Source organism: Tachysurus fulvidraco, chromosome 22 (genome assembly GCF_022655615.1).
Source record: "Tachysurus fulvidraco isolate hzauxx_2018 chromosome 22, HZAU_PFXX_2.0, whole genome shotgun sequence".
Taxonomy (NCBI): domain Eukaryota; kingdom Metazoa; phylum Chordata; class Actinopteri; order Siluriformes; family Bagridae; genus Tachysurus; species Tachysurus fulvidraco.
The window spans coordinates 9,531,264-9,556,384 of record NC_062539.1 but is presented as its reverse complement, the minus strand read 5'-3'; the positions used below and the strand labels follow the sequence as shown (position 1 = coordinate 9,556,384).

Genomic DNA, 25,121 nt, shown 5'->3' with positions numbered 1-25,121 from the left:
TGTGTGTGTGTGTGTGTGTGTGTGTGTGTGTGTGTGTGTGTGTGTGTGCAGAAGATAATGGCCTGATATATTCCCAGCATAACAAAATCAGTTGGAGAGATGCTCAGGAATACTGCAGATGGATGTACACTGACTTGGTAGACATCCAAAATGAAGCTCACCAGAACGCAGTTCTTAGACTCATCTCCACAGACTCGTCTACACAGATGTGGATCGGGCTGTTTAGTGATAACTGGAAATGGTCAGATGAGGCCACTTCCTTTTTCCGATACTGGAGAGCAGGGAAACCTCTGAGCCTGTTTAACATCTCAAATTGTGTTGTCATGCAGATGAATTATAAAGGGATGTGGGATGATTCACTTTGTGACCGAAAGTTGCCTTTTGTGTGTTATAAAGGTCAGTCCTGTGTTTTGTTGTTGTTATTGTTTTTATGGTTGTTTGTTAAATTTAAGGTAAATTTTGTGTGCACTTGAATATAAATACTGCTGGATTTGGCCAGATTTGGTCAGTATAAATTTCTGGCATGTTGTAGTATATAATATGATAAAATCTAATGCTTTACCTTAATACTCATATTTGAATATTTTCATGAATTTATGACAGTTACTACACCGAAGAAAAAACAAGTAGTGAAAATAAAGGTGAGATCTCAACAAATGGGAAATTTGAATGACCCGTCCATGAAGGCAAACATTTTAAAGAAGGTAAGTTACAGTTACACTGTAGTCATTATATTTATTCTCTTCAGTTTTCCTTATCAATAATCCACATTGAGCCAAAAGAATGCCGTGTTGTTGTGCAATATCTTACGTATAATGTTACTGACATTATAATTACACAACCATTAAATGTTGGTTGGTTGTACATGCTCTGCTGAAAAAGTTTTAAAAAGTATATTAATGTTTCATAATACATAAGACTTAACTGCTGTTTTTTTAGATTGAAGAAATGCTTAAAAGAAAGAGAATGTTGAATTACACCATTAGCTGGAGAGAGAAGGACGGCGTCGTCTTTCATCAGGAATCTGATAATGTACAGCGGAAGAAAAAGTCTGATGAGCTGTAGATTCTACTAACATGTTTCAGTGTGCATTTTTACACTAAAAGTCTTGCTTAAATTATCAGCTATTTATTCTTCCTTTACTTATTCTTCCTATATTTTACATTTTGTTTTTCCATGTCTTTCCATGTGGGTACTTCTGTACATTTATCTGAGTGAGTCAGTTTTACACTGAATTAACTAAAAAATATGTTTTTGAAATTATAATAATTGAATTTATATAATAGAATTAATAGATTCTGTTGATTTTGTAGAATAGGGGATTTTATATGCAAGGGAAAGTTAAACCATATAATAGACACAATCTGACACAAAATGACTCCCATTAATGCCAATTGTGCACTTGTTTCAAAATTGTGATAATATTTTCTGTTAGGTAGTATTATTTATTTATTTGTAGTCATTTATTTATCTATCTATTTGTTTGTTTGTTTATCTAATATACTGCAAATTGCTACATACGACTGCATATAATGTTCATTATTAGCTGTTTCCTAAAAAGCTTTTAGAAGTGCAAAGGGTTTAGAAAATATGACGGACATATGAAAATGTTTTATTCTGCACAATAATAAATTCATGAAAATGAAGTGTTTCATGTGTATAAATACTGTGCTAAGTAAATATAACGAGATCATATCAATATGAACAGGAAAAAAACAAAGAATTTATTCTTTCAAATAATAAAACAGAATTAAAAAAAATTAATAAAAGGGACATTTTGTAACTGCCATGATTTATGAGTGATTTTATGGTTATGGGCCATGAGTTCAGTTTATCTTGAAAGGTAATTAGACTGTAAAGAATGTAATAAAGTTAGTTGAACATTAGTTAGAATTACAGTCTGATACGACTTATTAAACCAGAATCAGAACCAGTTATATGAGAAATTAGAAAATGTTTTTTTGTTGTTGTTTTAAAAAAGAAAGATGTTAATATTTCAACAGCTGCTCATAAAGACTGGATTCAGTTGAGGTAGCTTTTTTGGTAGACACAAAGACTGCAAACAAACCAGCTGGTACCAGGGATACAAGTTTGTACAGTGGAAGCTACTTGTATCGAAATACCACTGGCTAATGTTCAGACATGCCTCTTCTACTGCCACTCCCACCTTCTCCTTATTAATCAAAATTCAGCTCACGTATTTGTTCCGGTGACCTCTGGAAATTTTCCATTATTTATAAATGGTCACTGTTTTACCTATATACCTTGTTACCTAAATTTTGAAATGAGTATGTATGGTCTCCTTTGAACTTGGAAATTTAATGATTAGCAACATTCTTTCTTATATGATTCTCGTTGTCCTTCCACTGCCCTGCTTATTAAGATAGGCTTTAGTGCTGTTGCTACCAGTTGCTTATTAACTGATTGTACTGAATGTACAGGGCCTGTTCATGGTACAGGGTTCGTATGTGCTTAATGAAATGCACTGAACCTATGTGTTTTTTTTCCAGCTGCAATTCCCCCATAGTTTGAGAGATTTCTGGGTAAAGTCAACACCCCTATTTCTCCACCTGTTGCTGACATTCTCACTGAAATCATTATTCTTTATACTAAGGATTTGGAGAGTCAATGTCTACTCTTTGACTCATCTGCTGCTGAGAGGCTTGATGTCTCTGCCCAGGCTTCTACTTTTACTACTCAGGCTACTCAATCTTCTCATCCTCATCTACTGTAAGCACACAAGCACACAAGCTACTCAAGCTCCATGGCATGTTAACAGAAGAACTCAACTAAGTGATGTGTCATTAAACCTTAAAACCATTTTGGATACATAATTTTTTATTAAAGTTTATGCTCAACATTGAGCCTTATTTTTGTGTGTGCATGTGTTTTTATTCCTTTGTGTGTGTGTGTGTGTGTGTGTGTGTGTGTGTGTGTGTGTGTGTGTGTGTGTGTGTGTGTGTGTGTGTGTGTGTGTGTGTGTGTGTGTTTGTGTTTTTTACTTTTCCATATTCATGACTTTTACCTATGTTCTTCTGGGGCTTCCACAAGCTTAATGGCCTGCTTACGTATAATGTTTAACTACCCTATACCGTATGCTTCTCCTTTACCATCTCCATACTTCACTCTTTATTCTACTTTATATAATTCTACAATACATTTTTCCACAACTATTCTCTGTTTTAGAAGACATTACTAGCAGAAACTCCAGGTCATATCTTCAGGTGAAAATCACTGTGGAGAAATAGGAGTCTTCTACTTGTTAGCCTCAAACTCAATTCATCATGTAAAATAATACAATACAAATGAATGATAAGGACATACATTACACTAAGTAAATTGCATAAGATTAACCCTAACGTACCAGATAATTGTATAAACTGTAAGGATGAAATTTCTTGTCTTTTCACTGTATGTGGAAATGTTGAGAGTTGCATGTGTTCTGGAAGGACGTTCTGGAAGTGATCAGTGAAATGACTGGTGGAAATATTCCTTATGAACCTAAATTGTGTCTATTGAATATATATCCTGTAAGGCCTGTTGTAAATGCAAGCTAACAGAGCTTATAGATTTCAGTTTAATACAATCTAAAAATGTAAATGCTTTAGCACGGAAAAGTATTTCGAAACCCGCTCAGAGATGTGTGATTATTTATTCCCTTGATTGTTTGTTTATGTATGTATTACTTTCCTGCTTTTATTTTGTAATTATCAACAGATTTGCATTCTCTTCTGTTCTATAACAAAATTAATATAAACAGTTTGAAACAAAACATGTCGGCAGCAAAATGGCCTTAAAAATAGTGGATGAATGGAATAGATGTGACAACACATTGATTTAATCAGTGTTGTGTTTTCCCTGTAAGTAGGATTCATTCCCAGCTTGTCACCACAGTCTCTATTTCCAGTTCCCAAGATCCTTGAAATAGATCATGCTTAAACACACATATACATATAGCTAAACTTTATTTTTAAATCAGTGCATTTTCGATGAGAGTCAAAACACACACAACCATGACATACAAACAATAGTATTTTGGGGGTTTATGATTTCCCCACTCATAACATTATTGATAGAATACTATATAATGATAAAACATGCTGTAATATATGTAAACATGATAAACACTTCATCCAGGGTCCAGAAATGGGGGTTTCATTTCAAGTATTCAATTAATGAGCAATTAAAGGATATTTTAAGCATTATGTTAAAATTAAATATCAATAAACTATGTAAAGATGGCTATGATGGATTTCGGAGTCTTAGAGTTGAGTAAGACTAAAAATTCATTATAATATAGTGATATAGTATTTATATAGTAATGGCACATGATTTAGATTTTCAATGGCAAAGCACAGAAGTACAGAATTAACAAGGTATTAGGAAAAAGAAAAACAATTCTGACCGTATACAATCATTACTTCTACCTAAATATTAGCATGATCACACTGGGTACAGTTTGCAGATTGTGGTCTAATAAAGCATAAATTACTCATTACTAATATTATATCATTATCATCAGATTTAATCCAATAAACTATAATCATCATCAACAAATGGCTAGAAGAGACTACATATCTTGATAACTTAAAAGAAAAAAGAATTTAAAAGAATAATAAAAAAAAATTAAATATTAAAGGCAGTCAGCATTATGCATTGTTGCCTTAGTCATGGTGCCTCAAACAGAAATCTTCATTACTACAACTACATCCATTCTAAATTTCATGGTAAAAGGGTAACACCACTTTTGGTTTGTTATTTGATCGATATTCCAATGTGCAACCTTTCACACTGGGATTATAGGTTTTTTTACTGTAAGGTTTAACATTTATAGCAAATAATAAGAAATGTTTGCCCCACAGTATGCAACTATAACTAAAATCTAAGGAAGATAGGGAGCATTGATCTAAATAAGTGATCAAAAGAATCGTGAGAGATACGATGCAGCCATTCCGGCCACTTTAGGGATGATTCCAGGCAGGAACAAACTTGCTGCAGTGCCCAGAGTATCCACTACTGTACTGAGTGTAGAGCGCTTTAACTCGTCCTCTGTCTGCATCTCCGATTTCAGACTTTCAATCTCTTTCTTCATCAGATCCGCTCTGTCCTTAAACCCTTCTTCTAACAGAGCCTTTTGTTCCTGCAACACACACACACACACACACACACACACACACACACACACACACACACACACACACACACACACACACACACACACACACACACACAGCTAGACATGTGGCCTCTAAATTCACTTCAACCTTACACTGAGTATATAAAAGCAGATGATGTTGTTATAGACAAAATCAACAAGGAGACTCAGGAAATACAGTAACTGAAAAGAACATTTCTGCTCATTTTCCATGTGTCTCAAAGCCTGTTCTATTACATTGATTTTATATTACTCTAGCCTCAAAGACCTTACCCACAATCCCTGGACAAGCTCATCAACTTAGGACAAGATTTAACTGATGCTAAAGCACGACCTTCAACCTGACACCACACTATGGTTAGATGTTCAGCACAATCTTTATGAACAGATCTAAACCACCAAAAGCTCATCATAACTTTCAGGAGTTATTGGGACAGTTCCAAGATTACTTGAGGGGGATGGTTTATTTAACGATTTGTTTATGTATTATTGTGTTGATTCCCATGCAGGCGGTGCCTTTTTCTAATGTTTTCCTGTTTATTCAGCTGCCCCTTATTTTCCCTTGATGCACGACTTTGTGGTGGTCAGTCATTGTTTATGTTTGCACCGTACTGTTGGATGTGTTTCAAGGTTTTATGATTTTGTTATATTTTGTTTATCATGTTGTATTTGTTGTTTTTTGTTGTTTTACTTAAGTTAATTAAAGCAGAGCTTCTCTTGATCCTACATCTGTATTTAATCCCCACACATTACAATATCTGTAATGCTTCCCTTTTTTATTTGCCCACCTTACACACAATACAGGAATCATCTGGGAACATAATTTCTGGCTAAATACAAGGATTATTCCTGAAGATATTCATGAAGGCAAGATAAAGCTGGCACAAGATCTGTCAAATATCTGCTGTAACTGTGTCAAGAAAAACTACTGGATAAATAAATAAAATCCCATTGCTTTGTGATCTTCCCCGCTGTGTGCAATATAACACTGCTGATTAGTTACTGCAATACTTGGTATTGACAAAAACAAAAAATGTATATGAATAAACTTAGTGCTGTCACTTCTTACCTTAAGTTTTGCCTCCAGCACTCGTTCATTGTCTGCTTTTGCTCTCTCGTTCTCTTGGTTTATGCGTTCCAACATCTGGGTTACATTCTGCTCATAGGTCTTCTGTTGGTCCTTCAACACCTGCTCTTGGAACTCCTTCATCTCCTCTAAAGATTTATTCTTCTGCTCTAGAAGCTCCTTTTTCAAACACTCCACTGAGAAACACATGAACATAACATGAACATATATATATATATGCACCACACACACATACACACACATACACACACACACACAGAGGCACTGTCCCCGGTTATACAGTAATTTGATTGTCCCCTGTAGTGTCACTCTCCCGCTTTCCTGTCACTTGTTGGTTCATTACACGATACACGATACAATACATTAGCTAATGTTAAGAATTTATCTGCTGAACATTTGTGTCTAATCATTAAAAATGTTAGCTTGTTCTATTAACCAAACCTCTAGCTAACATATATTGAGTACTTAATTGCTTCATTATAGGAGTAATTAGGTATTGTAACAACTCAAAGTGTTGGTTTAGATATTATTGTCTTGTCATGCCCTTTAAAATTTCAATGGTATAAATTGTAATAGACAGCACTTGCCGATCCAAACTGCTGCTTTATATACACACATACCTTCATTTTTTCTCTCTGCTTCAGTGAGGCACTGATCACTTAAAAGAATAGTCTTTCCAAACTGATCCTTCTCCTTCAGATACTCACTCACCACTTCCTCACTCTGTAAAAACACACATAAGAACATGTATTTTCATCTATGTACAAAAGAAAGAAGAACATGAGGAGAAAAGTTTTTAGCCATCATACCATCAACTGTTTGTGTGTGCGTGCTTTGTATTCATTTGTTAAGTTCTGGAGTTTATCACGGTATGCTTTGTATCCTCCAGGGCGCATAAATGTGCCGTCATTAATATCCTCATCTAGTGGAGAAAATATCTCGGTCAGCGTCGCCTTACAAACATTCATAGACTCCTGTTGATTCTGACCACACAGCTCCGCATACAAAGTGTGGATATCTTCCTTAAAGTGGGAAGAGAGAGAGAGAGAGAGAGAGAGAGAGAGAGAGAGAGAGAGAGAGAGAGAGAGAGATTGTATGTGATAGTAAACTAATATAAATGCAATTTTTCGTTTTTATAATTCAAGATTTAATTTCTCTGTGGATTTGTATTTTGTGTTTGCAGGTTACCATAAGCTTCAGCTGTGCTTTTTGCTCATTGTCATTGAAGGAAGTATTGATGAAGGTGTCGATCGCTGCCTTCTCTGCATTTGTGTGGATATCAGATAGCTCAGATGGGGCAAGTGGAAAGCACACCTTCTCATAAAGCTGACTCCGGTAGACCAGCAAGGCCTGTTCCACTGCCCGCTCATTCTGGATCTGGGCCAAAGCCACCACTGCACTATCCAGACAAGGAACCTCACCATTACGAATTGCCCCCACATACACCTCTGCCAGACATGCCAGGGCTGACATAAGAAACAAAACATCCTCGCATTTAAGAATGCAAATATTGCCATGTTTAACCAGATTCTGATTTTATTACAATTATTATTATAATCATTACAGTGCTGCTGTAATGGGTGAACACTGACCACTGCCAATAAGAATCCGCCCCCCTGTTAAGGTTTTTGGTTTGGCATTGTTAAACACATAGGAGCAGAAGTCATCAGCACGCTGCAGAAACCTTTCATCAAGATCTGTTTCAGATAGCTCCTCCATTCTTGCTAGATCATCATCGTTGGCTGGCCGTGGAAATACAAAACACCGTCGTTCTGCAAAAAAGTGTCGCAAACAGCGCCTGGGGAGGTTGAACTTCTCAACCTGAGAGGAATTACCTAAACATTTAAAAAAAGGAATACAAAACAGTTTCAAATATATACTGTACATTTGTGTGTCATTTTAATCTAATATTGTCACTTAGACAGAATTAACTAAAAATATAAATGGTAACGCAATTTACAAACATAAAATGCTCAACTCCATTGTGAGCCTTTAAAATAAAAAAAATATGAAGCTCTGTTGTGATTGGTTGTTAATGGTTAATTTAATGTTATAAGTAGATCATGTTCATGGTGTATGATCACACCGACGTGAACTTTAAGCCTTGTTATTTTAATGACAGTTACTGTAAACATTTCATTAAAAACTCAAAAAAAAAAAAAACAGAAAACATCATTTACTTCATAAATGCAGGGATATTTATTCACCACAGCACTTGTCATTGCTCACCTGGTTTAAGTTCCAAAGCACTTTCCAGATATTCATCAGCTGTGATGACCCTGCCGTCCTTCTCCAACTTCAGTGTGAAGTCTCGCACAGACCAGATGAAAGAAGGGAAAAGTCTCATGAACTCTGCTGACTCGTCATCATCACTACCTCTCTGTGCTTTCACTTTGATGTGCTCAGTGAGTTCTGTCACATAGCTGCAGGGATTAGTGTTCAAGAAAACATAACCATCATGTGTATCTTGTGTTAGTGTACTGTACATGGTGTGTGTTATTTAGTAAAGGATACTGTAGCTTCTCGAGTGCATTGTTGTCTATAACGGAAAGGCTGTTGTAGACCAGAGTGCTGCTGAGCAAGAGAGCCAGGCAGAATATCCATGTGTCATGCTTCTCATCACCCTGGAAAATCATTAAAACATATTTGGTGTGCTTAAATGGTCTGGCACAAATAATCAAACACTAAATAAGACCATCCTTTCTCCTAAATCATCAATACAAGAAATCATTAAAACCTTCCCATTTTGGTACACCTTCCATTTTATCTTAATTGAAAAAGGAAGCCTTACTGTATTAAACACACACACACACACACACACACACACACACACACAAAGGATATATGAAATCCCCTCAATCCTGTTACAATAACAAGTTTTTAAGTTGTAAAAAAAATAAAAACTATATAAGATAAATCAGGTCAGATCTTTTTTCCAACTTCACTGTCACTGTGAAAATACAATTTATAATGGAAAGAAAACAAAAAGAAAAAGAAAAGTTCTGCACATCTCTAAACTAAATTGTTGAATCACATTTTTCACACACACACACGTGCGCACACACACCAAAGAGGATGACCTTGAAAGCTGCAAGTCCAGGATGGGCCCTGAATAAACCAGAGCTGAGCTAAAATTCCACCTGTCTCCAAAGACGTTCTCCACACTCTCATGCACTAGGCTCTAAGCTGGCAACAGCTGCTACCACATATACAGCTGAAGTATTCCAGCAAAAAAGGGAGGTTCTGCAGTGTGTCAGCCAGACACTAAAGAGCATCACTGATGTTGCTGGTCACTGCAGCTCCCTGAAATCAGCCATCCCTTTGTTTACACACAGCAGCTAAAAGACTCCTGTCAATGGTGGTTTATGGCAAAGGACTGGGACGTGGAACAAATAATAAGCTGGTGGTATTGGAGCAATTCTTCAGTCGACTCATGACAGGAATGGTGGCCACCAGCTTATGTCCTTAGAAAAACTTCTCAGCTGATTGAGGATACATTTGAGAGCAATAACTTGTCTAAACATCTCCTTTTCCCCTTACTCTCTCTCCCACCAACTTGTTCACAAGTCTAAAAACCAGTTGCCCAAGCTTGAATGTCTCACCTGTCCACTATTTGCTGGAACATGTTGGCTGGTCCATTTTTGTGTAAACTTTAAAGGAGGCAGTGCTGTGTCTAAATATGATGTATATCGGGGCGTTGATTGGAGCATCTGTGTTCAAGCCCAAGCACTGCCAAGCTGCCACTGTTGGGCCCTTGAGCAAGGCCCTTAACCCACCCTGCTGGAATACTGTATCATGGTTGATCCAGCTCTCTGATCCAACCTCCTTATATGCTATATCTGATGTTTGAGCTGAAAAACTGCTTGATTAGTTATCTGTGGCTCACTTTATTCAACATTGGACTTAACCAAAAGGTTATTGACTGACTTCACTACAATATCTTTATAAGGGAAAAACTTTCTCCACTCCATTTGGGCAGCATCATTTTCTCACCCTTGGAAATTATGTTATATGTTATTTATGTTATGAAACTTCAATAGAATCCTTCACTTAATTATTAACCTGGTTACAAACAAGTTCTTCAATGAAGGACAACTATGGAATAAAAACACTGTCAATAATAATCGTACGTAATTCAAAGCATTTGTGTGTAAATTTTTAATTTTGCAGAGTTGGATCCCAAAATTTACGGCCACGACAGTTTACAGATACGAGATTTTGTGTGTTTGTTCAAATATAATTCCAAAATGTACGACTATGACAGTTTACACACAACGCTTGTTTTCACAACACCTCTTTTTCACACACGAAAACGGTCTGCGAAACAACTGTCAAAAATACGTCATCACGTTTACAGGTATTACTATCCGAGGGAAGATGAATCAATTCCACAAAATGCACATGTCTCGGGTAAGTTGTTTTTTGCTTCCAAATTCGGACATGTTTATGGGTTAGTTATCACTAATAACAGAGAGGAGTAATATTACAGATATAGGTTAACTATAGTAAGTAAGATTAGCTCTCAGAGTAAGGTTACATTAGGTGCTTAAAGAATACAGCTGTTTAGGAGGTCATCACTGCAGTCTGTAGCGTGATGAGATAGGCCTACATAAAAGACACACACACCTCACACCTAGCCATTTCCTGCTGCACTGACTGCCCATTTGACTTGGACCGTCTTACTTGAAAAGAAAAACGTATTTTTGACAGTTGTTTCGCAGACCGTTTTCGTGTATGAAAAAGAGGTGTTGTGAAAACAAGCGTTGTGTGTGTAAACTGTCATAGTCGTACATTTTGGAGTTGTATTTGAACAAACACACAAAATCTCGTATCTGTAAACTGTCGTGGCCGTAAATTTTGGGATCCAACTCCGCAAAATTCAAATTTACACACAAATGCTTTGAATTACGTACGATTATTATTGACAGTGTTTTTATTCCATAGACAACCAGTGAACTTCCAGCATGTCTGTCCTGATCCCACAAAAGAGCGTCTGTACCACAAATTGCTTAATTTGTTAATGCTAGCTATAATAGTAAAGTGTCAGTACACAGTGTGTTTCAGCTAGTTAGACTTGTCAGTGTCCATGCTGATCTTTGACCACTTCTGAAAGTGACTCAAATGGGCTTTTGAGAATCAGAACTGGGCAATGGAGCAATGAAAGAAGGTGGACTGGTTTGATGAATCACATTTTTCTTCTTCTACATTAAGTGGATGGTCAGGTGCTTCCCCTCTTAACTGGAGAAGCGACAGCACGAGAATACACTATAGGAATTGTCCATTCATGTGGATTTTACAACATACCACCTGCAAACTACAGGACATAAAAGATCAGTATTTACAGAATTTACAGGATTTTTATTAATTGTGTGTAAATGCTGATGCAAACGGCATCCGTGTAAACCCTTTCAACCCCAGTTTCATAAACAGTGTTACCAGAGGTGATGTTTTCGGTACTGTGCTCAGTACATTGTCCATACCTTGTGCACATCCCCAAGTCCCTCAGTGTCAAGCAGCACCAGAGTGTGTCCTTTCTTAATGGGGTGTGGAACGCACCACATCCAGATGCCTTTAGTTTTTGACTCTATGGTGCTGCCCAGAGCAAAGCCTGAAACATTACAAAAACAAAACAACAACAACAATAAACAAGAAGTATATTATTACACGTTAAATACTCTCCTCTAATATTATTCACTAAGTTTAAATATAATACATTTAAACTATATTATTAAACTCCATACAATTTGTATTAACACTGTATTTGGATAAAATGCTTTAGATAGAATCCGGTTGAGAAACCATAATCTAGACTGTTATAACCCAATTTTCAATTTGGAAGATTTAAATTTTCAAGCTATTTTTCTTAATCTCTCTGTTAGATAATGTGCTTTAATACATAAAATTCTAAATAATATAAAAAGCTTTCATTTTACATTTTTAAATTTAAATTTTATTGGCAGATTTCTAGAAAAAAAAAAACTACCTAAAAATTGTTGATTATTTGAATCTTTAAAGATTGATACGGATAAGAAAATCCTATAAATTGGCTTAATAAGCTTCGATTTTGTTTACTGTAAACTTCACCCTGAAACCTGACCATCACATTTAGATTTAGACCTCCCTTATCTGTTATAATTAACTCTACAAAGCTTTTAAATAGATTTTGACATGTGGCTGTAGGGAGGTGTCCATTTAGACACAAGATTATTACTGTATGGGACTGAAGTTAAGTAAAGAGGACTGTGGTGCTTGTGCTGCAACCTTGGTAAAACATGGGCCTCACTTTGTGCACAATAGGTATTGTCCCCCTTTGTTCTAGTGGGAAAGAATACCAAAACATCCTATAAATATTGCATGCTTACACCTTTGTGGCAACAGTCTGGGAAAGACCTATATATAGATGTGATGGGCAGGTTTATACAATCCTTTGACCATATAGTAGATATTGATTCATTCAGTCAGACATCTTCAGAAACTGCTTTTTTTCTGGTCAGGGTTGAAAGTGAATCTAGATACTATTCTGGGAACAGTGGATGTGAGATGCCAATGCACAATAGAAGGGATCCTAGGCCATTGCATAACACTATTCACACAAAACAATAGGCAATTTAGCATAGACAATCCAACTACTGGTATGTTTCAGGAAGGAAGAAACATAAAGGAAACCCACATAAGAGACAGGAAAACATGTAAAATTCCACGCAGACAGTAGCCTGCGCTCAGGATCAAACCAGGGATCCGGGAGATCCGGTAGTTAAAGCATTTTTGCAGTGCTTAGAACATGTCTAATGTATAACTTAATTTTTGCATAAACACATTAAAGAGTAACGGTCTAGATTCTGAACTTTATAATTATGTAAAAGTAGTATTTAGCAGTGTTAACTTAGATTGAGTTATTATATATTTACTGTATATATTTCCCACGTTGATTCTTACCTGTTTGGTGTCCTGCTAGGCGGTTCATGAGGTAAGACTTCCCCGTACGGTACAGCCCCACTACAGACACTACAACAACTGGCTGAATGATCTCATCCAGTATTTGTTTAGCTTCCTTTGCAACGCATAGCTGTCCGTTAGAATCGCTGCTAATCAAACATATTGGTGCATCCATGGCTTTGAAAATCTGATCATCCCAAAAACACAACACAACAGAACATAATTTTATTTTTAGTACTACACCAAGGAAAAGCTAATTACATTCTACAAATGCATATAATATTTGAAGGCTCTGTCATGTAGGACTTAGTGTTAAATCTATAATGAACTTTAAGATGTCATGCTAATTTATGAGTTGCTCAGGAGCTCCTGGTTTCTTGACTCCAAATGATTGCATACGATTGCAGAAACTGACATTATTTATAATCAAGAAAAGTGATAAACAAATAAAACCGTACCAGGTTGGGGGCAAGTCGTGGCCTAATGGTTAGAGAGTCTGACTCGTAATCCTAAGATTGTGGGTTTGAGTCTTGGGCCAGCCACGACTGAGGTGCCCCTGAGCAAGGCATTGAACCCCCCAACTGCTCCCCGGGCGCCGCAGCATACAGTAAATGGCTGCCCACTGCTCCGGATGTGTGTTCACGGTGTGTGTGTGTTCACTGCTGTGTGTGTGCACTTTGGATGGGTTAAATGCAAAGAACAAATTCTGAGTATGGGTCACCATACTTAGCCATATGTCATGTCAAGTCACTTTCACTTTCACGTCACTTTCACGTATGTAACCCTGACAAGGGAACGAGACACTGCGTCAGGGCTGACGCTATGGGAATGCTTCTGTGAGGAAGTTGTGTCTGAAGCTGAATTTAATGGCTAGGGAAAGACATGTGATGAAGTGAGTATGCACCAGTAAGTCCATATAAGGGCATCTACGTCACATTACTCCAGCTTCTATTTGTCTGAAGGAAACACGAGAGGACTCCTGGGGCATAGCCAGTGATGCAGCGTCTCATTCCCTTCTCAGGGAATCAGGTTACATACGTAAACTGGTGTAGTTCCCTTTTGAGGAAACTCAATGTTGCTTCAGGGGTGACGTTATGGGAACGCCAATACACATGCTGCCACTCACCGCCCGATGACTGTGCCAGAGGCTGTGAGAGAGCATGAGCAGTCTGGGAGCAGAACATCAAAAACCTTGTAGGACCTCTGACCCTGCAGTGAGGTCCAGGGCCAGGTTATAGAACCTGATAAAGGTGTGCGCACAAATATCTTCTCTTCGCCTCTCCTGTTCCACTGACTCATGGGGTGGGGAACACTAGGCTTGTAGGACGGTTGGACAACCTGCTGTCCTGGGCACCTTAGGGTGGGTTAACCCTAAGGGTTACCTGGGGTAACTCTTATCTCGTAAACGATGAACTATGGGCTGTAAAAGCCGGAGTCCCGCTCAGGGAGGGGAGAGAAAGAGAGAGAAAGAGAGAGAGAGAGAGAGAGAGAGAGAGAGAGAGAGAGAGAGAGAGAGAGAGAGAGAGAGAGAGAGAGAGAGAGAGAGAGAGAGAGAGAGAGAGATTAAAGCTGTTATAGCTGCAAAGAGTAGGCAAAACCCTACAGATTAAGGAGATGTCATTTAAGTTCATGTGCATGTAAAGGCAGATGTCCCAAAACTTTTAGGAATAGAATTTATCTGTGAACGCTAGCAACTACTGCAAAGACAATGGAATTGATAGCCATAGGTCAGTGGTTCACAGTATCTATCCTCAATTTAAGAAAATGGTCATTGCTGAAATGGATGCTTGAATAAAGGTGAATCTTGCCAAGGTGAAAACTATATATGATATTGACCATATAGTAGATATTGATTCATTCAGTCAGACATCTTCAGAAACTGCTTTTTTTCTGGTCAGGGTTGAAAGTGAATCTAGATACTATTCTGGGAACAATGGATGTGAGATGCCAATGCACAATAGAAGGGATCCTAGGCCATTGCATAACACTATTCACACAAAACAATAGGCAATTTAGCATAGCCAATCCAACTACTGGTATGTTTCAGGAAGGAAGAAACATAAAGGAAACCCACATAAGAGACAGGAAAACATGTAAAATTCCACGCAGACAGTAGCCTGCGCTCAGGATCAAACCAGGGATCCGGGAGATCCGGTAGTTAAAGCATTTTTGCAGTGCTTAGAACATGTCTAATGTATAACTTAATTTTTGCATAAACACATTAAAGAGTAACTGTCTAGATTCTGAACTTTATAATTATGTAAAAGTAGTATTTAGCAGTGTTAACTTAGATTGAGTTATTATATATTTACTGTATATATTTCCCACGTTGATTCTTACCTGTTTGGTGTCCTGCTAGGAAACACGAGAGGTGAAAGGTGAAAACTATATATGATATTCCAAGTATTGTGAAGCCTGCTTTGAATGCAGCTGTAACATCCAAAAACATTCACCCTGGTTTCCAAACTACAGGTATGTGGGCTTTTAATTTTTACTTTTTAAGTATAACTATGCACCCTCATACTGTATGTCATTGATGATCCAGACCCAGGTACTGTACATCATTTATTTTTCTAGCCACACTCTCAATCATCTCTCCATGCTCCAAAAGAGAGCCAAGGAAAAACTGAAGAGGTAGTATAAGAGCCTCACCAAAACACCAGTGAAGCAAGCATGGATGGAAGAAAAGAAGACATTAAGCAAAAATGAAATAATGATTACCTAAGGAAAGAACTAACGGATCAAAAGAAAAAAGAAAGAACGTTGTGTTTGTTTGCGTTGTATTCAAAGAATGTTTTATTTTCCAAACATTTTAATAAACCAGTTTTTGAAGCATATCATATGGATTGGCCCCTGTATTGACACTTTGGTATAATTGTTATAACCAGTTTTAACAAAGAAACACTGTGTATTTGACATAGGTATCATAGGTGCCATTTGTAATGAACAAATGCTTGGCAGTTCTTCTGTGATATTAGTGTAACGAGTAGTTCATGTAACCTACTTCCATAACAACCTGAAATAAACATGTAGATTTTTTTTCACATATCCTTCTAAAAAGGCCTAATTGTACTGTGCTGTAATTTGCACACCCTTTTATACTTCTGTAAGTCCGATGAAAAATACCCCTGTATAATCTATTTAGGGGGCATGGTGGCTTTGTGGGTAGCACGTTGGCCTCACACCTCCAGGGTAGGGGTTCGATTCCGGTGTGTGTGTGTGTGTGTGTGTGTGTGTCCTGCCTTGATGCCCGATGACGCCTGGGATAGGCACAGGCTCCCCGTGACACGAGGTAGTTCGGATAAGCGATAGAAAGTGAGTGAGTAATCTATTTAGAAACTTACATGCACTTTTTAGACGGTCACTTACTGTCTAATACACCCCTACACCCCCCAATGTGGTAGGGAGAACGTATTAAACGTATTAAAATAAAAAGTACAAATTGTAGTTGTCTGTCCAGTAAGAATATATACATCTTATTATTTTATATATATATATATTTTTTTAGAAAAGACAATACCACAGCGACCGTGTACAAAAAACAACCCAGAAATTTGGGTTAAATGAATGTATGTTAAAAATGCATACTGAAAAACGGGAGGACAAAATGATAAAAAGAAACGCATTTTCACTAATGAACGTGTATGTGCTGTATGTGTTTAGCTGCTTTAGCCCCATACGCTACTAAACAGACAGGTTTCAATAGGTTTTTATATAGGATTTATCTTACAGACTCGACAGAAACCAGTGCAACGTGCAAGAAACGTGCAAATTGATTACCACTGCATCTACATCAGCATATGTTATAGTGGAATAAAAGCATATAAACACTAGTAAGTGTAGTAAAATAATACAACCGGTTTTTAATGCTTATAATAATAACTCATTGGACGCACTTACCTTGGCAGAGGGAACAGTTTAGTTAGATTATGCCGCTGTAAAGTGAAAACTTCAGTTTCAGATGTTAACACGAACTCAACGCTTGTGTCTTATACGGTCGTTATATAGTGGCTGCTCACTAACGCTAGTGAAAGTAAAAGTGAAAACAAAGTGCAGACGTGGTTAGTTAGTATGTTAGTAGCTACTAGTCTTGCGTCGTCTTAAAAGCCAGTCATAGAATTAGGTAAGTGCTTGGTTGGTTTGTATGTATGGTTTATATTGATCATTTAAAGTATAATGGATGTAAGCAGGGGTCCACACATTTTTGGCCATATAGTGTACCTGTGGCTTTATGGCTAAAGTTTACATAACATTCACATTTGGATTAACCAGTCCTTTCAAACACAACGTATTTCATTTAATCTATTTTTGCAGCAATCACACGCAAACTTAAAATTGTTTTGTTGGTACTTTAAAAATAATGGGACAAAATAATGTAATGGAATGTCACAATTGAACATTCCAGATTAACCAGTTTCTATTGAAGATAACAAAGAACACGGAAGGGTTTTTGTTGGACACTTACCTGGCCACAATTTTGTGCTTTTGTGCACGGATGGCAAAACTTTGAACATAATAAACAATGCATGATTTTTTAAATTTGTCTCTATGAAAGATGAGCTTGGTCAGACACCATCCCCTACCATGACAGTGTATTCTCCTCATGGGTATTACTTAGAAGTTTGCTTTGCTATAGTGCAACTTCCCTGGCTTTTCGAAGGATTATAATAAAACATTAGTTATATACATACATTATATGGCCAAAGGTTTCTGGACACCTGACAATAACGCCAACACATGGACCCTCCAAAATCTGTTGTATACACATAAAATATAATGCCTTGTATGCTGCAGCATTACAATTTTAATTCACTGGACTTGACAAGGGGCATGAACCAGTGTAATGCCCTATCATTAATTTGCCTGAACCTTACCCCAGTGCACAAAACAAGATCTGAACCTAATAGTACCCCAGTACTATATATTTACCCAGGAAACAACTCACTTTTCAAACTATGGTTTTGAAATCGTATGTTCAACAAAGTATAATGGATGTAAGCAGGGGTCCACACATTTTTGGCCATATAGTGTACCTGTGGCTTTATGGCTAAAGTTTACATAACCAGCTCTGTACTGTTGAGAATTCAGAGAGAAGTTTTTAGAGAATGACAACCAACAGAGGAAATTACCGCATATAAAACTACATTATTTACATTTCTGGCATTTGGCAGACACCCTTATCTAGAGTGCCATACATTTTTCGTATTTTATACATCTGAGAAATTGAGGGTTAGGCGCTTGCTCAGGGGCATTGAAGTGGCAGCTCGGTGAACCTGAAGTCTCACAACCTTCCTATCTGTAGTCCAACACCTTACCCCTAATCTACCACATCCATATTATATCCCTTTTTAGGTTTTGATTATATTTGCATGATTGTTTATGTGCTAAAGAAGCTGTCCAGTTCATTTGTATTGTATTGAATCAGAAAGCATCTTCGATTTCTTTATTTAGTTAAAGATTTTTATTTTCAACATATAGACTACAGAGTTGGAGAGTGACATGTGCAGCCCAATGCCTGAGCCTATTTGTTTGGTGGAAAATGTAAAGGGTTCACTGCGTGTGAGTGACAGAGCCATTGAATACCTGCTCAGGAATAATCAGCCAGTGGTAGTAGTGTCTGTGGTGGGGCTCTATCGCACAGGGAAGTCTTACCTCATGAATCGCCTGGCAGGAAAACAAACTGGTGAGGTTTTTTTTTTTACATTTTTTTTTTGTCATTTTTACATACTGATTACATTTTATCCTTTTACTTCTCAAATATATCCTACGGATGCTTGCTGATATGTGTCCTCAGTGATTTTCCTGGGGTCTGTGAGTATTTGGGATCTTTCAACATCAGACACCTGCATCCAGAGTACACAGTCAGGGATGATCAGTTCTTACCCTGCATTCCAGCAGTTGCATCCAACAGGCCCCAGTAATAGAGTGTATGGCCTTGATTTTTTTCCAAGCTAACAAAGGCTAGCTTAAGACTTTTACTTGCAAAGTACATTTTAAGGTGGCCTGCAAACCCCAGTAGGCAACCTCTATTGGCTCTATTGTTCCAGCCCTGGTTCTTGCATCGTGGTACTTGAAGTGCTTCTTTTCATATGCTTTTTCCATGGATGCTTCCCAGGTCACTGTCAGTTAATCATGATTACCTGTCAAATAATATAAATTAATGTAGCAAAATAAATAAGTACTGTTATTGTTCTTACAATAAATAATAAGAAAGCAGTACTTCAACAGCAACATCGCCTGAGAAGAGCAGTATGATCAAACGATCCTATAATTAATTTATTGTGTTTTAGGACCAGCTAATTTCTGTCACAAAATGCACAGTAAATTCATTAGCAACACTTGATTTGGGCAATTTAGCAAAAATTCACAAAAGCCCATGTACAGTAATATTGTTTTAAATTTGCCACAAGAGAAACTACTGGTTATATAAACTGATCATTGATTACTGTGGATGTTTTCAGGCTTTGCTCTGGGTAGCACCATTGAGTCGAAAACTAAAGGTATTTGGATGTGGTGTGTGCCACATCCCAACAAAACTGGACATACTCTGGTGCTGCTTGATACTGAAGGACTGGGGGATGTTGACAAGGTGATAATACCATCTCTATAGCTACAGCTATAAAGTACAATGTAATTATTCACATTATAGTTTTGCATCTTTACCAAGTTACAAGACAACCCAATACATTTAGCATTAAAATCTGCACTAGTCTTGTATTTAAAAAGCATTAAATAATGTCAAAATCACTTATCTAGAATGAGCTACAAAAAAACACTGAAATTACATTGGTCGTAAAAGCAAGCAAATAATAAAAGTAATATAACAATAGACCAAAGGAATTTATGGCAGTAGTATTATAATTAAAATTAGGTTTGTGCATGTAATTTGTGAACATTTGCATTCCCAGTGAATAAAAGAAAATTGAAGATAGCAGTAAAGTTTGTAGTCTTATGTCTATTTTAATTTCTATATATATCTAATAGTAATCTTGAATTTCTATTCTGTTAATTCTTTTTTTTTTATTATTCGTTATTTCTTTTATTATTCCTTATGTTTACCTTCTGCTCTATGTTTATGTTCTGTAAAGCTGCTTTGAGACAATGTCTATTGTAAAAAGTGCTATACAAATAAACTTGAATTGAATTGAATTGAATTGAATTGAATTAATTTGTTCCAAGTAGATAAGTCTCATTGATGTGCACAGACATAGATATAGGCATATGATATTGTGTAATTCACTAATTAAACAATACTGAAGTTCATAACATCTGTGTTGTTTTAGGGAGACTCTACAAATGATGCTTGGATCTTCTGCCTGGCTGTTCTTCTCAGTAGCACTCTGGTCTACAACAGCCATGGAACTATCGACAACACAGCAGTAGAAAAATTACAGTATCCTTTCTTGTAAAATCTGTCTATTGTAAAACTACACAAACATACAGTATATAGACATGGTCATATTTAGTCATTACTAAAGACAGATATTTTCTCATTAAATCATGATTCCTTAACATGCTACAGCTATGTCACTGAGATTGCAGAGCAGATTAAAATCAAATCACCTACATCCACAGCAACTGAGGCTGAGGAGGAGGAGGAGGAGGAGGAAGAATCTCAGTTTGTGAAATTTTTTCCTAAGTTTATTTGGACAGTGCGTGATTTTTCACTGGAGCTGGTGATTGAAAAAAAAGGTTCTGTCACCCCGGATGAGTACCTGGATTTTGCCCTGCAGCTGAAGAAAGGTATTACTAAAATTTTTGACTGAGATCCTGTAGATCCTGTAGACAGTCATACATCCACTATACACACATACCATTGAAACTGATGTTGTTTCCTTGTTGATAAGAAAGGTCAGAGGGAAATTGTTTTGAGATGCCAGGTAAGATATAGCGAGACATATATAGCCCCTATTTAGAAGAGTAGTACACAGAAAACAGTAAGCCTGTGTCCATGATTATCTCAGATTTATTAGATTCCTAATAAAGTGGACAGGTTTAATTTAATGTAAGATTCGCTTTGGATGTCAGTGTTTATTTGGTGCAGGTGTTCACATGAATATTTTATTTTCTGCATTGCAGGTTTTAGTAAGAAGGACACTAACTACAACCTTCCAAGGCAGTGTATTCGAAACTATTTTCCAACTCGTAAGTGTTTTGTTTTCCCATTTCCTGCCTCCCAGGACAAAATGGTTCAGCTAGAGAACCTGGATGAAAGGGAAATATTTCCGAAATTTCTGCATGTTACACAGGAATTCTGTGACTATGTCTTTGCTACAAGCAAAGTTAAAACAGTTAAAGGAGGATACAAAATCACAGGCAGAAGTGAGCACTAATTATTTATCTGTAAAAACAGTTCCAATAAATGATGTTCTAATACATATAGATGTGTTAATCTCTGTGCTGTGACTGTGTGTTTGTGTTGACAGGGTTCGGTCACCTAGTGCAGACATATGTGGAGACGATCTCTAGTGGGAAAGTCCCTTGTCTGGAGAATGCTGTTTTTGCCATGGCAAGGATTGAAAACGAGGCAGCTGTGCAAGAGGGGCTGAAGCTGTACCAGAGTGAGATGGAACAGGTAAAACACACACACACACACACACACACACACACACACACACACACACACACACACACACACACACACACACACAAATTCTAATCTTAATTCAAATGTTTAATTCAGGTAAAGAAGAGATTTCCTGTCAGTTTGAGTGAAATTTCTGCTGAACATAAGAGAATCAGCAGTATGGCCACCACTGAGTTTTTGAAGCGTTCCTTTAAAGATGAAGAAGGGGAATACTTTAAGAAACACATGGTGAGTTTTGGATGCACACACACACACACACACATACACAAACACACACACACACACACTCATGCACACACACAGTGTTCAGTGCTTGGGTTAGTACAGTTTCCTCCCAGAAACAGGAGTAGAAGTAGATCAAAATCCACATATTTGCAGGCTTTATACTAGATGCCCTTCCTGACTCAACCCTTCAATTTAATCCAGGTTTGGGAACAGCACTAAGAGGTAACTTTTCACTGGCCGCAACAACCACCTGGAGCATTTCTTGCAATACAAATAAAACTTACTAAAGTAGCGCTGCTACTTTTACTAGTTGACTAATTTAAAAAACACTTTCTCATGTCTTCTGGTGGTCCAGCATCAGGCTCCTGTTCTCTCACTGCTGCAGTCTGTATCCGATTCCTGTTCAGTAAAGTAAAACATTCACTGAAGAGTAAACCCTTAGTGCTGGTCCCAAGCCTAGATAAAACTGTAATGTCACAAAAGGAAGGACTTGAAAAATATGTGGACTAGATGATCTGCTGTGGTGACAACAAACAGGGAATCACAATTTAAAGATACACATTTGTTCTTATATATATATATATATATATATATATATATATATATATATATATATATATATATATATATATATAATTATTGTGTATTCAATTGTTGATTCTTTTTTTAAACAATTAAACCACAATCCTATAAAATGTTTCACAATATACAATATATGTGCAGTATATGCATGAGTTTTGTTGCTTTTCTGAATGTGTCGGTAATTATTATTTTTTCAGGAGTTGGTAGATAAGCACTATGCAGAACTAAGTGTTCAGAACTTGGAAGCATCAGAACAGAAGTGCCAGCAGATTCTGTACGATCTATACAGCGAGGTGAGGGAGCGTTTGCAGAATAGAGACTTTGCAAAGCCTGGAGGATATAAACTCTACTGCACATACAGAGACAACATTATCATCCAGTACCACAGCCAGCCAAACAAGGGAATCCTGGTAAGCAATACAGACTTACAGATATACTGTATGCATGTGACCTTCAGTGTTTGAGGCACACACAACTGTGCTAGCTAAGACAAAAATAAAAAAAAAGCTAGTTTTGAAGTTTCTTTACTAAAACAGGCCTTTATCACTATATGGCCATGTATGTGTTTTGTGTGTGAAGGCTGAGGATGTGTTGCAGAAGTTTCTAAAAGAGAAAAGTTTTGAGGCAAATTTAATTCTTCAGACTGATGAACAACTGACCGAAGCTCAGAAAAAGATTCAAGGTAAGATGGGCATAACTATATCACTGATAGTGTGATTGCAAAAAACGTGTGACTGTCACAGGATAATAATACCTTTGAAGAAGTTCCTAACCAAAATTTTATACTACACTGCATATTTTTCTAGTACTTAATGGGAACTCTGTAGACTGTAGACTTTCACTTCCTTACTTGTCCTTTTCACCTTTTGACCCTTGGTGATTCACAGAGGAAAGAGAACAAGCAGCTCTGTTACAGCAGCAGTATAAAGTAGAACAAGAGCAAAAGATGGAGACAGAGCGACTGATGCAGGAGGAAAAAGAGAGCCATCAACAACGACTACAGCAGCTGGAGAAGAAGTTTGAGGAGGAGAAGCAGGAGCAACAGCAGGAGCTAGACCAAGCACTAGAATGCAAACTGACCGAGCATAAAGAACTCATTCAGAAAGGATTTGATGAGAAAGCCCAGATAATGACCCTGGAGATTGAGCACCTTAAAGAAGAAAAAGATAAACTGTCTCAGAGTTTTTATAAGGATTATGTTGTGCCTGGTATGGGTGTTGCTAAAGAATTGTTCTTCATGTATATCAAGTATAAAGCAATGAAGCAAGGATTACCCATGATATAAGAAAATCAGGACTGTTATCAGTTAGAACACTAACTAAAATTAGGCAATTACCTATTGTAATATATTGGGAAATAATGTTTTACAGCATGGTTACTAATATATACCTATAAATAATGAATATATTTTAAGTGTACTGATATATACTCAGGGTTCAAGGGAGATTTATTGTCATTCCATAACACGTGGTACATGAAAGGGAACAAAACTAAAAAAAAAACTAGAAAAAATGTCTAAATATATATAAAATATAAACTAACTATAGAAAATAAAACTTAGAGACACTGATACACTGAAGAGCTAAACAAAATAAAAGTCCCTGCGTTATTACACATGAGAGTGTGTAGTGTAACATTTATTGCACATGTGAAGGTATGGTGTAAGGGGATATTGTAGTATATATGTACAGTATATGCTAAAAAAAAAAAAAAGCAAGTGTAAGTGACCATGTGAAATGTGGTAAAGGGTTCTTTTTACAAATATTAAGAACTTTGTTAGAACAATGATATACATTCACAGAGCACCTGTACACCGACACATTCATGCCAGTTAAATAATTTAAAGCATTCACTGAAGAGTAAACCCTTAGTGCTGGTCCCAAGCCTAGATAAAATTGTAATGTCCCAAGAGGAAGGACTTGGAAAATATGTGGACTAGATGATCTGCTGTGGTGACAACAAACAGAGAAGTGCAACTCAGACACACATTTGTTTATATATTTATATATTTCTTATTGTGTATTAAATTGTTGATTATTTTTTAAACAATAAAACCACAATCCTATAACGTGTTTCACAGTATACAATATATGTGCAGTATATGCATGAGTTTTGTTTTGGTGCTTTTCTGAATGTGTCGGTAATTATTATATTTTTCCCATACTGTACTAATGAACAACTGACTGAAACTCAGAAAAATATTCAAGGAAAGCTGGGCATAACTATATCATTGATACTGTGATTGCACTTACTTCTGCACTCACTCACTCACTCACTCATTTTCTACCGCTTATCCGAACTACCTCGTGTCACGGGGAGCCTGTGTCTATCTCAGGCGTCATTGGGCATCAAGGCAGGATACACCCTGGACAGAGTGCCAACCCATCGCAGGGCACACACACACACTCTCATTCACTCACGCAATCACACACTACAGACAATTTTCCAGAGATGCCAATCAAACTACCATGCATGTCTTTGAACCGGGGGAGGAAACCAGAGTACCTGGAGGAAACCCCCAAGGCACGGGGAGAACATGCAAACTCCAC

At 37.1% G+C, this 25,121-nt stretch overlaps 2 protein-coding genes and 1 long non-coding RNA gene across 5 annotated transcripts; 2 read left to right on the top strand and 1 right to left on the bottom strand.

Moving 5' to 3' along the window:
* Positions 1 to 3,948: 3,948 nt before the first annotated feature.
* Positions 3,949 to 17,216, bottom strand: gbp2 (guanylate binding protein 2). 2 transcript variants are annotated; one of them, XM_027143253.2, is made up of 11 exons: positions 17,079 to 17,216; positions 13,179 to 13,365; positions 11,723 to 11,850; positions 8,757 to 8,866; positions 8,472 to 8,665; positions 7,835 to 8,077; positions 7,431 to 7,708; positions 7,052 to 7,264; positions 6,863 to 6,965; positions 6,225 to 6,418; positions 3,949 to 5,140 (listed from the first exon to the last, which is right to left on the bottom strand). In XM_027143253.2, the coding sequence occupies exons 2-11, from the start codon at positions 13,351 to 13,353 to the stop codon at positions 4,919 to 4,921; spliced, it is 1,860 nt and encodes a 619-aa protein (XP_026999054.2). In that variant the 5' UTR covers positions 13,354 to 13,365; positions 17,079 to 17,216; the 3' UTR covers positions 3,949 to 4,918. The 2 variants fall into 2 exon arrangements, with proteins under 2 accessions (XP_026999054.2, XP_026999053.2); XM_027143252.2 differs by lacking the exon at positions 17,079 to 17,216 and adding an exon at positions 14,305 to 14,629.
* On the top strand, positions 12,951 to 15,895 carry LOC125139943. Its single transcript, XR_007139109.1, has 3 exons — positions 12,951 to 12,992; positions 15,538 to 15,650; positions 15,756 to 15,895. It is a non-coding gene; the product is annotated as an uncharacterized LOC125139943 (long non-coding RNA).
* Positions 17,170 to 24,625, top strand: LOC113640664 (guanylate-binding protein 1-like). Of its 2 annotated transcripts, none has more exons than XM_047806369.1 (11): positions 17,170 to 17,301; positions 18,657 to 18,861; positions 19,640 to 19,767; positions 20,462 to 20,571; positions 20,701 to 20,921; positions 21,258 to 21,500; positions 21,605 to 21,753; positions 21,862 to 21,993; positions 22,770 to 22,982; positions 23,152 to 23,254; positions 23,460 to 24,625. In XM_047806369.1, the coding sequence occupies exons 2-11, from the start codon at positions 18,678 to 18,680 to the stop codon at positions 23,855 to 23,857; spliced, it is 1,881 nt and encodes a 626-aa protein (XP_047662325.1). In that variant the 5' UTR covers positions 17,170 to 17,301; positions 18,657 to 18,677; the 3' UTR covers positions 23,858 to 24,625. The 2 variants fall into 2 exon arrangements, with proteins under 2 accessions (XP_047662325.1, XP_047662326.1); XM_047806370.1 differs by having other exon boundaries at positions 17,175 to 17,301; positions 21,258 to 21,323.
* The last annotated feature ends 496 nt before the right edge of the window (positions 24,626 to 25,121 follow it).

Bases quoted from the DNA above. Each gene is read 5' to 3' on its own strand.
- gbp2 (XM_027143252.2), bottom strand. From the start codon at position 14,340: ATGCTCTCTCACAGCCTCTGGCACAGTCATCGGGCG. The intron at 11,851-13,178 runs GTAAGAATCAAC...GTAATGTTTCAG, and splicing joins CCTAGCAGGACACCAAACAG to GCTTTGCTCTGGGCAGCACC. The intron at 8,666-8,756 runs GTATCCTTTACT...TAATCCCTGCAG, and splicing joins AATGCACTCGAGAAGCTACA to CTATGTGACAGAACTCACTG.
- LOC113640664 (XM_047806369.1), top strand. From the start codon at position 18,678: ATGTGCAGCCCAATGCCTGAGCCTATTTGTTTGGTGGAAAATGTAAAG. The intron at 19,768-20,461 runs GTGATAATACCA...GTGTTGTTTTAG, and splicing joins GACTGGGGGATGTTGACAAG to GGAGACTCTACAAATGATGC. The intron at 22,983-23,151 runs GTAAGCAATACA...TTGTGTGTGAAG, and splicing joins AGCCAAACAAGGGAATCCTG to GCTGAGGATGTGTTGCAGAA.